The 11,820-nt window shown below is 38.5% G+C and overlaps 1 protein-coding gene across 1 annotated transcript; it reads left to right on the top strand.

Moving 5' to 3' along the window:
* The first annotated feature begins 1,471 nt into the window (after window positions 1–1,471).
* LOC104967103 (MAP kinase-activated protein kinase 3-like) lies at window positions 1,472–8,726 on the top strand. Its single transcript, XM_010796507.1, has 8 exons — window positions 1,472–1,536; window positions 1,761–1,840; window positions 1,928–2,054; window positions 2,197–2,272; window positions 2,401–2,525; window positions 3,472–3,557; window positions 3,728–3,808; window positions 7,476–8,726. Exons 1-8 carry the CDS (start codon window positions 1,473–1,475, stop codon window positions 7,629–7,631), a joined length of 795 nt encoding a protein of 264 aa, XP_010794809.1. The 5' UTR covers window position 1,472; the 3' UTR covers window positions 7,632–8,726.
* Window positions 8,727–11,820: the final 3,094 nt, after the last annotated feature.

The raw sequence follows: 11,820 nt of genomic DNA, 5'->3' as shown, positions 1-11,820 counted from the left end.
AACACACACACACACACACAAACACACACACACACACACACACACACACACACACACACACACACACACACACACACACATTTCTTTCTCAGTTATCTGTTCATCTGAACCACAAAAAGTACGCTTTTACTTCACACTCACTCACTCTCACGCAACCATGACTCTCACGCAACCATGATGGAAACAAACACTTTTTCTGAGGAGGAGGAGGAGGAGGAGGAGGAGGAGGGAGAGTTTTCATTGATGGTCGTTTGATCTGAGTTTCCTTTGAATTATGTTTTCATCAACAAGTCTTCTAAAACGGATATATATATATGTATATATATATTTATATATGTATATACTGTATATATATTTGTCCGAACTTATAAATAATTAGATTATAGGTCTTATCAATCATCAGCTAGAGTATATAGTATTTTGTCAAATTAATTATCTTCTTGATAAACCAGAAAGAGACAAATATTAGTACTGTCACTGTTAAACAATGCCAGCGCTGTTTCATTTCACATACTGTAAACCCTGTAGGTTCTTTTCAGAAAGAAGACTTTGGTGACTTTTCCCTTCTTCCTCCTTTTGATCCGGGTTTCTTCTGCTCTCAATATTCTTTAGAAACTCTATGTCACTTGTCGTTTGTCTTTGAAAGGAACTGAGAGCTTTAGGTGAAAGTGTCAGACTTCCACTGAAATCCAACTCAGTGTAAACCTGTACACACATGTTTTTATCTAACTTATTATAGTAATGATTTATTGTTCTTACTGCACTTTCCATTTTCTCATGGAAATAGCAGGTCAATGCTTTGGCTATGTCAGCTGATTTCTTTGTACAACCTCCTTCAGTGTACTTTTCAACAGACAAGAGACACAAAATACAATCCTGGAAAGGAGCATAATAAGGCCAATTTAATTCCTTAACTCCATCACTGATTCCTTTCTGATTCAAATGTGGGATACACTCAACATATATGGATTTCTTATATGTATGTACGAAGTGGTTAAATAATATATTGGTAACGCTGATCTGTTCCATGTTCACAACGTTTTTTTTAATTCTCAATAAATGTAAAATGAAAATGTAAAAGTATTCTATATGTAATTTCAGGAAACATTATGTTATAGATTGTCATATGTACATTTTGTAAATGTTTTGTGTGTGTGTGTGTGTGTGTGTGTGTGTGTGTGTGTGTGTGTGTGTGTGTGTGTGTGTGTGTGTGTGTGTGTGTGTGTGTGTGTGTGTGTGTGTGTGTGATGTGTATGTGTGTGAGATAGAGTGTGTGTGTCTGTGTGNAATTTAATTCCTTAACTCCAGCACTGATTCCTTTCTGATTCAAATGTGGGATACACTCAACATACATGGATTTCTTATATGTATGTACGAAGTGGTTAAATAATATATTGTAATTTCAGGAAACCTTATGTTATAGATTGTCATATGTACATTTTGTAAATGTTTTGTGTGTGTGTGTGTCCAGTATGGAGGGAGGAGAGCTGTTCAACAGAATCCAGGCCAGAGGAGACCAGGCCTTCACTGAGAAAGGTGAGGACTGATTAACTGTGTGTCACAGGAAGTGAGAGAGGAAAAACCATCATGATTTTCCAGAAAGAGCGATATAAGTCTTGGAAAACATGACACAGGGAAGTACAGAATAGGAAACTGTCTTGAGAAATGTTTGTTCCCTAAATGATCTGTTTTATCCATTGTATGAGACTGTTGATGCTTCTGGTTTGAGAGTGTGTGTGTGTTGTCTTTTTTTCTCCCAGAGGCTTCTGAGATTATGAGGGACATCGGCACGGCCATTGAATATCTTCACAGCATTGAGATCGCACACAGAGACATCAAGGTGCGGAAACATCAAAGCTTGAAGATCCGTGTAGGGTGTTTAAAGGCCATTGTGTCATATGTTGTTGTTTTCCTTCCTCCTATCAAGCCGGAGAACCTGCTGTACACCAATAAAAATAAAAAGGGGATCCTCAAGTTAACAGACTTTGGATTTGCTAAGGAGACGACGCTACACAACCCCCTACAGACCCCGTGCTACACGCCCTACTATGTGGGTAAGTAGCTTTATGCGCCTATTTTCTAAAGAAAGGCTTGAGACAGTATCATTTGGGGTATAAACGGGTTGAATATAGTGTTTTAGCAGCTTTTATCATTTCTAACTTGCTTCCTATTCTGTGTGTTGTCATTCATGATAAGCTCCTGAGGTTTTGGGTCCGGAGAAATATGACAAGTCATGTGACATGTGGTCTCTGGGCGTCATCATGTACATCCTGTGAGTACTGGCTGTGGGTTGGGTGGAAGATAGGGTGGTAAAAAAAAAATGATATGATGCAATATGTTAAGTTGATACTGAAATAAGTGCATGTGAATGTTTTTGAAAGGTCTCTTTTGTCTCTGTAGGTTGTGTGGCTTCCCTCCATTTTACTCCAACACAGGCCAGGCCATCTCTCCAGGGATGAAGAAGAGGATCAGGATGGGGCAGTACGAGTTCCCCAACCCAGAGTGGGCCGAGGTGTCCCAGGAAGGTGAGATACTCCCCGTTAAAAAACACTAAAACCAGTCCCTCAACACTGACACTTTTGTGGCTGAAGTAGTTTTCCTATTTATAACCCTTAAAATGCAGATTTTCATAAAAAATCCTTAAAAAAAACAACCTGCTATGTATAGAATAATAACATATTTAACTACATGTTTATGAAACGTGTAATATTCCATAGCTATTAGTTCAACGTGTTATGCTATCATCTCACAAACAACAAAGATGTCAGTGACAACCGATGCATCATCTTAATTCAACTCAAAATATTTCAATAGGTAACTTTTCCTAACTTTTAACAACTGGCCCTTTCCCTGTGTAAGCCGGCGGTATTAAATCACTGTCTGACGTGAGAACAGCTGACTCTCAGTGTGGACCTTGGACTCATTGTGAAGCCGGTGATACAGATCTACTGAATGTGTGGATGACCCTGTAATGTAGAAAACCTCTGTTTGGATCAGTTACAGCTGGAGGAAACATCATGTGGATGAAACACTGCTCTGCTGTTAGCCTCAGTGTACATCTTACATCATCTCTTTAAACGCCATGCATCGTTACCTAAGTGCAGTCTCTTTAAACAGAATTTTTTTTAACTATGATTTATGTAAACTATGGTCTATGTTTGATGACCTGCGGGTGTAGTTCCTCTCCCACACTCACTGACTGTGTTTCTTCTTAAGAATAACTTAAAGGGGCCATATTATACTTTTGGGGTTTTCCCTTTCCTCTAGTGCGTTGCTATGGTTTGTGTGCATGTAAATGGTGTGCAAAGTCTCAAATCCCAAAGCTGCCTCCAGAGGGAGCTTGTCTCTCTCTCTTTGTCGTAAAATGGAGGACAGTGTCTGTCCCCCAGGGAAGCACGAAACACCAGACTTGCATAGGTGTTTTTCTTCTTATATGTTATTATCTTTACATTGCCTTTGCTTTTCTTCCAGCCAAAGATTTGATACAGAAGCTTCTGAAGACAGACCCCAACGAGCGAATGACCATCACTCAGTTCATGAACCACCCCTGGATTAATGTAAGTATATGTTTCGCAAGTACCGATAGACATTGTATACTTCCTGTACTGCTTCCTGTTTGTCTGTGCATCTGTTGCTCATATCCTTGTGTGTGTGTGTGTGTGTGTGTGTGTGTGTGTGTGTGTGTGTGTGTGTGTGTGTGTGTGTGTGTGTGTGTGTGTGTTTGCAGAAGTCCATGGTGGTGCCCTCCACCCCCCTCCACACCACCCGGGTGCTGACTGAAGACAGAGAGCTGTGGGAGGATGTGAAGGTCAGAACAACACTGCCCCCCTCTGGTCACATGTTCACATTACAACCTGTTACTGCAGGGCTGTCAAAGCTTTATCTGCTTTATCTGCCACATATATATTACTCATAATGTCAAATGTAAGTGTTTGTATTACAAATGTTCAAAATGAAGAGCGCAGAGGCCGAGATATCCTGACTTTAGACTCCAGTGAGGGACACACCTCTGAAAGTTCTGGATACTACGTTTCCCATAATACAACTCAAAAGCATCTTTTCATGTGAGCTTGGTAAATACCATATACAGTGTATAGTAAATACCCATCCATATGCATCTCGCTCAGTTTGTATTGCTTTCTGTTAAAATGTTGAGTCTCCAAGTGTAAACACCTGATGACATCACTATGACATCATGAGGGTCAATTTTCTCAGCCTTTACAAAACTCCCACCTCCCTAAAGTCAACGTTTCTAATGTCCTCCTTGTTTATATATTTTAAGATTATCATTTATTTTTCAGTTATTATTATTTTATTAGAATTTTCAACTTATTTAGAATTTAGTTATCACACAATTTCATGTGTAAAGCCAGCAGAGTGCCCCTTTAATGATGACTAGCTGCTACACAGCAAGGGGGAATTATTTAAACTTGTTTACACCCTTCAACTTAAAGGGGACCTATCATGCAAAATGCACTTTTTGATGTCTTTTATACATAACTATGTGTCCCCGGTGTGTCGGAGAACTCACGCAGCGTCAGAAAATAAAACCCTCTCTCTTTTCCTCCGTACCCAAATCTCTAAAAACGGGGCTGCAACGGAGCTGATCCAGATTTGCGTCCGATATGTCGTAATATCTGAAATGTAGGCTGGCTTTACACCCACGGCCCTATCAGAAACGTTGCTATCAAAAACAATGCCCGAATGTTTTGGACGTAATATGGTCGGTGTTTACATTAGCATTGCTAACTCTCAGAGCTAACCTGTACTGGAGAGCATGTGTGTGAAGAAGCAGGAAATAAAAAGGAACTCACCTTGTGGTATAACCGGCAAGAGAGAAAGCCTTTGAGCTCCATACTGTTTCAGAAATAATCCTTGATAATCCATGATATGGCGTTTCATCACGGCAGTATCTGCCGGTAGAATCTCCCGCATGAGCTCAGCCCCCTCCTTTTTACATTTTTTTTCCTTTTTTTTTTAAAGCTTTATACCCCAAATCAGCACTTTTGAAACAGGAAGTGAAATAGATGGATATGAGGCATGGCTAGAATGGGTGATCTGTTTGGTATTTTGAGCAAAACACTTTATAGACATGTTTTTTATATTTTTTTATATATCTGAGACCTATGCTATAGCCTAAAAATAGCATGATAGGTGACCTTTAAACTAATAGAAATGTTTCAACCTTTAAAGGTTTTTTATTGTATCAACATCTTGATAATCCCTCGATGGCCACCAGGGAGAAGCAGAACTCACAGTATAGTCTGTACTAATAACACACACAAACACACACAAGTTTACATTTGACACACACACTTAAACACAAAGGATCTCAGCTGCCCTTTGGCATTTTTATCCGAACTCTGTTTTTATGACTTGCACAAAGAAATGTGTTAAAGGAACAAAAGCACTGCCTGCTCTCTTTAAGTCACTCTGACTGAGCAAGTTTGAGGAGATAAGGCATGAAAGGACATTTGCCCAAATCATACGCACACAATACGCCCTTGTTCACTTCTACAACATGCAATGCTACATTGCGTAAAAAATGATTGCACTCTAAACAACCACTTCTCCAAAAGCAGAAACCGTTAGCGAGTAGAGATCAAGAGGCTGCAAATCCTGAGCAATGAAGGATGAAGAGTTTGAGGGTTTACATTTCCGGGATTGTTACCCAGCCCCGGTTTGCAGACCAGGGGCCTCATTTATAAAGGGATATACGCTCAAAAAATGGCGTACGCCAGTTTCTACGCAATGTTTGCGATTTATAAAATACTAACTTGACGGGAAAATGTGCGGTCCTCCACGCAAACTCTAACCCATGTGTACGCACTAAGCACAAAAACGGGAGAGACGAGAAACTGCGACACCGGAAATAATACCATAAATAAAATGTGACCTCTCGTTTATCATATATGAAGGATTAATTTTCAAACATTGATTAAAGCCAATCTTAAAATGATTTAACAAAAGCCTGTTTGAGACTCCTCAGTGCACACAAAAACATAACTTGGAGAAATAAATAAATAAGGATATGTTATTTAAAACCACCTCGAATATGTTGTGTTAATGTTATGACATTTTTTCTCATAAATGATGCCGTTTTGCATTTCTATAGGTTAGATACGAGCATGGCTCGTTATCGATCAGGAAACGACAGCGAAGCATCTGAGTGTGTTTTCTGGCATTTGTTCTGAGAACAAACACACAATGTCCTTTATCCGCGTTGCACATCCTCAGCAGTGCTCACTTCAGTGTCAAAGCGGTAATGACATAAAGGAAGTAGAAAACGATGTGCAACAGGAAAGTGTTCCCACTAGAAACGTTACTCAAAAATATTAAAAGGAAACAATCTCATAAAGATAAAATTCACAACCTATTGTAAATCGTAATTTATTAACTAATAATTATTTATACACATTTTTAACTCTGTTACATACACATGACAATAAAAGCCTTGAAACGTGAAACCAAACACAATGTCAATCACTAAAAAATGGTTAAGAATAGGACTCAGACGGGTACCTACAATATAACATTATGTTGTGTATAGTTTCCCCTTAATTGAGAATTTAATTAAAAAGAGATTTTAATTTCAATGAGACTTTTTACCTGGCTAAATAAAGGATATATATCATTCATTCTGTTTATTAATATAACACATTTATTGCGAAATCAAAGTACTTTACATAAGCATGAAAGCACAAGAGAAACAAAAACAAAACAACTGTAAAGAAGGCAATTCTTAAAAAACAATTGAGACAGTTAAAAAATAAAAGCGGTGCCGAAGTATAATATCAAATGTTGTTAAAAGCATCGGTTAATAGAACGTTTTTAGGCTCAATTTAAAAGGAACTCAGGGTTGGGGCACACCTCAGATATTCTGGAAGTTTATTAGAGATCTACGGAGCAGAGAGCTAAGAGCTGCTTCTACGTGTTTGGATCTGATCCAGGGAACGATGACTAAATCTGTCTCGATGATTTCAGAGCTCTGGGTGGGTCATAACCGAGAAGTGTGTCAGACATGTATTGTTGTCAATATCAGAATAACTTGTCCCACAGCAGGGAAATGTACTGCACTACAGCAGCAGATCAAATACTTACATATTAAAAATAAGTTATATACAATGATTAAGAGTATAAACAAATCAGTACACCATGGTCAAAATGAAAGTAGCATATTTTTAAAAGCAAGAGAACATGTAAAAAGTGTTGAAAGAGCCGGAAACATTGACACATTGTATATACATTTTTTTTGTTTAAATAAGCGTAAATTGCACATATGTGTATATATTGCACATTAGGTATTGCATATCAATGATATTACAGTCAATGTTGGTGTAGGGGTCTACCAGGGGCCATGGTGTTTGTACAGTGTGCCTGCTGCAGGAAGGAAGGGCCATTGAAATATGTAACTGTATTAACTGAGCTGTTGTAGTTATCACTGAACTCTTACCCCTCTGCTCTGCCCCTCACAGGAAGAGATGACCAGCGCTTTAGCCACCATGCGCGTGGACTACGACCAGGTGAAGATCAAAGACCTGGACACCTCCAGCAACCCGCTGCTCAACAAGAGGCGCAAGAAGGCCGCCGCTGGAGCCAAAGGCGGGTCCACGGTATGCCAGAGTCAGTGAGACTCTGAGGACTGTCCGGGCGGGACAGGAAGTGAAGACGAGAAGCAGCTCAGAGGAAGAGGAGAGGTGGATTTTTGCAGGAGAAAATCATTTGAAGTCAGGGACTCTTGAGAAACTGGATGATGAGAAAAGGTTCTCTAAAGTAAGGGGAAACATAGGAACAAGTCAGAGCTGGACATTAATAAGACATATCAGGTTGTGATAAGACGTGTTTCTACTGTCAGTGGAAGAAATCAACAGCTCTGCTCACTGTGGTTCTTTCTGTTTCATTTTTATGTACGTGGTTTTTAGACTGTTTGTAAGTCTGTGTGCAGACATGAGTATTTGTTGTAACCGTGTTTTGTGTCTTTGAATGCTTTGTTGCCTATTTGAGGTCTCCTTTGTAATCATGCACTAGTGTATAAACCAAACACAGACAGACAAAGCGAGTGTGGACAGACTGAAACCAGAACTCACTTTACGTGCACTGTGGCCAGTTTCTCTTCTGCTGACGAAAAAAAGCAACATCTCCATTCATTTCCACTTAAGAGAGTATTTTTGGATGCCCGCTGTTCATTTTACTCATCACATTACATGACATTTATTATGACGCTTTTATCCAAAGCAACTTACAAAAAGTGCAATTAATCATAAGGATACAAATTCAGAACAGCAAGAATCCTGCGAGTACATTACCTTCAAATCGGCTAAACCATTTGAAATACTTTATAAAGATTGTATTTGTCAAGGTGCAGTTGAGCTATGTCAGTTTTCAGGAGTCTTTCAACCAATTTGGAGCCACGATAGTAAAAACTAAACTTGCTTAACCCTGGTCCGACTCAGCTTCACTGCTGTGGATCACCATTGTGTCCCCACTAATGGAGCAATAAGTAAACAACCTGTCTGCTTCCTGTCCGCATGCGGCCACAGAGCCTAATGCAAGCAGCAGTGGGGTAATGGATTGTAACATGTAGGAGTTGTGTCATTTTCTCTTGAGAAAGGTCTTATGTGGGATGAGTAAATGCATCCATGTATCACAGTTTCACTTCACTTTGAACCCCCCCTTTAGAAATATGATTTGTCCACACTGTTGTAAATAAAACTTTATAAAGTAAAGCTTTGTTTGTACGATGTGTTATTTTTCTCAGGACCTTGGAGCTTTGTTTTTGTAATCGTCCTTTCAGGCTTTGTGAGGCCGCTAATAATAGCAGCAGTGAAGTAGTTGTTTGGGACGCGGCCATCTGACTGGAAAAGGTCAACATTATTATGTTTAGATGATATGGCGAGTACCTTTACCCCACTTTGATCACACGCTTACCCCTGCAGTATTTAGGTGATGGGTGAGGGCAAGCTTATCATAAACACAACCAGGCTTTCCTGGCTGTAAATATGGGAGCCATGATTGCATGACGTCCAACTAAAGCCAGTCCTCTCAGCTGTGTTGTGCTCCATGCACTTGAAGTATAACAGTTGTTGAATAAGACAATTATAATTATACAGGGTGTATTTTGAGGGTGGAATTTTACAAGGTGTTGCAAATGACTTCTTCATTTGGATAGGCAGGCCTCTTGTCACGACAAGCAGTCATGATGACAGCATCTGTAAAACTTGTTTGATGTGGACAAAACAGTGTCAGTGTCCGCTTCCTACTTGTGTTTTTCCTCACAACAATCACTGATCCTCCTCCTCCTCCTCCTCCTCCAGGGATTTACAGACTCCAGAGATACTTATTATTAGGTCAAAGGTCAGAAGTAAAGTTCAGTATTGGGTTAGATTTTTCCACATTATTCAGAAGAGATAAATGGTGATGTTTTAAAGGGACCCTATTATGCACATGTTCAGAGTTCACATTTGTATTCTGTGCCTCTACTGTGACATGTCTGCATGCTTTAATGTTCAAAAAGCTCTTTATTTCTCTCATACTGCCTGTGCTGCAGCTCCTCTTTTCACCCTCTGTCTGAAACCAGAGCCCAGTCTGCTCTGTTGTGATTTGTCAACCGCAGTTGATCTCTCTGCTCTTTAAGGAGGAATGTGTCTGTCAGTGGAGAGCCATCTGACCTTTAGTCATAAAATCCATTCTCAGGCCACGTTGTCACCTGTCCGAGCTCCATGGTTCATTTTATTTTTGTTTTCTGACCTCAATAACCTCCTAATGTCTTCCTCCTCTCTATCTTTTGTGAATGTTTGTCTTATTCCTGCACAGATATGCAGCTACAGGCCTGGGGTCCAAAAGGAGTGCCATCACTTCAACGTGCTGCTGATAATGGTATCATTAGAACCACTGAAATAGCATCAAGCCAAGACTGTGCTTTCCCTGGCCACCATCTTTGTTCCACCCGGGCAAGAAGGCTGGATAATAACAATAACACATTATCGATAAATATAGATGTTTAACTTTATATGGAGGCTGTAGCTCAGTGGAATAGTGCGCTGAACTTTGTGAGCTGAACTTTGAATCAGGAGATAGCAAGTTCGAGTCCCACTGCAGTCTACATGTTGTTGTCACCCCAAATTGCTCGCTTTGGATAAAAGCATCAAACAAGTGACATGTAATGTATTATTAAAAAAAGTATTCAACCCAACTCACATCCACCTTACGTTTTTGTTTTATTATTTGTTTGGCAACTTTGGCTGAATGTTTTTGAAAAGGAAAACATATTTTTTAACATTACTTTTACTTTAGTCATCTCTTATCATGAAGAAACTCAATGTGGGGAAGAATATGGAAAAATATCTCGAGAAAGTAAATAACACGAAAGAATCGATAGTATATTATGTGAGAGATGTTTTGAAAAATGTCATAGTTTGCCACAAAAAAAAATAGTACAGTATGTCAAATATAAAACATCTTGTGTTATAATATATTGGAAAACATAATATAGTATGTACAAATCATTTGGAAAAATTCATGGTGTAGTATGTTCAATAGTAATGTATTTTTTTAATCAAAACACTGATTATTTACCCTTAATATTCAAAATGAACGTGTAAAATTAAAGTATTTTGAAATAAATGTTTCGTAATCGTGTAAAATCCAAACTGAATTATGTGTAATGTATTTTATTTCCTCACTCAGTTAATAATCAACAGTAGTACACACTTGAGGACTTTATAGCCGTGTTGAATTTATTTAATTAAAACAGCATGCTTTTCTGCTTAATTAACACAATTACCCTCTTTCCTTACATGGTTTGTTGCCTTATACATTTGTCTATGAATATATAAATCTCAAATGAATGTTGTATTAAAAAAAGAAGAAGCGTTTTGTCCCTTCCCCAGTAATCACAGATATGTACTGAATGTCTGTAATTGCCTGTCACACCCCAATGGATGCCTGTTCAACGATGTAAAAACTACTTCTGACGAACTGCACCAGTAATAGTTTAGGCATGAAATAATGAAGAGATCCACAATCTAATTATATCGAATCAATGCGTAGAGATTCGCTTACTTCTGCTTATTTAAGTCGTAAAGCCTGTTTAATAGTGATGCTATGTGTAACCCATCTACACATGGAAACATGTCAAAGGAAGGATAGTAAACAGCAGCAAAACAAGTTCTGCAAGTTGCTCCTGGAAAACTTCCAAACTATTCCTGTTTGGTTCCTGGAGCTTCGCAATGGAACAGTACAACAGTGCATAGGAGGTAACCTTAACAGTGTGTGCTATTCTATGTATTCAATTAATTAAAGGGTGTGCTAAGTGGTGGAAAGTAACTAAGTACATTGACTCAAGTACTGTGCTATTTTATACTTGTACTTCACTTTACTTCAGAGTCACATATTGTACTTTTTACTCCACTATACCATTATGTAACACTGATCTTTACAGTTATATATAAAAACACATGATATATATCATTATATATATATATAATGATATGATGCACTGTTTTAATAAACCCAGTATTTGTACAAAGTCTCTAAAATTGGCTCTAATTTAACAAACGTTGGATAATCTATTATAATATTCTATAATAATACAATTCTATGAAAGAGCCATTTGCATGCTTGGTACTACTTGAAGTACATTTTGATGCTAACACTTTTGTATTTATCTGAAGCAAACATTTGTATTCAGGATTTTAAGACCATAGTATTTGTACTTCTACTTAAGTTAAGGATCTGTGTACTTCTTCCACCTCTGCTGTACACACAGTAGGCCTATGTCCTTTTATGTTACCTGCAATGTATTCCATGTATACATACGAG

This window comes from Notothenia coriiceps, unplaced genomic scaffold (assembly GCF_000735185.1).
Source record: "Notothenia coriiceps isolate Sejong01 unplaced genomic scaffold, NC01 NC01_scaffold00037250, whole genome shotgun sequence".
In the NCBI taxonomy this organism is placed as follows: Eukaryota; Metazoa; Chordata; class Actinopteri; order Perciformes; family Nototheniidae; genus Notothenia; species Notothenia coriiceps.
This window is presented reverse-complemented; position numbering and strand designations above follow the sequence as displayed.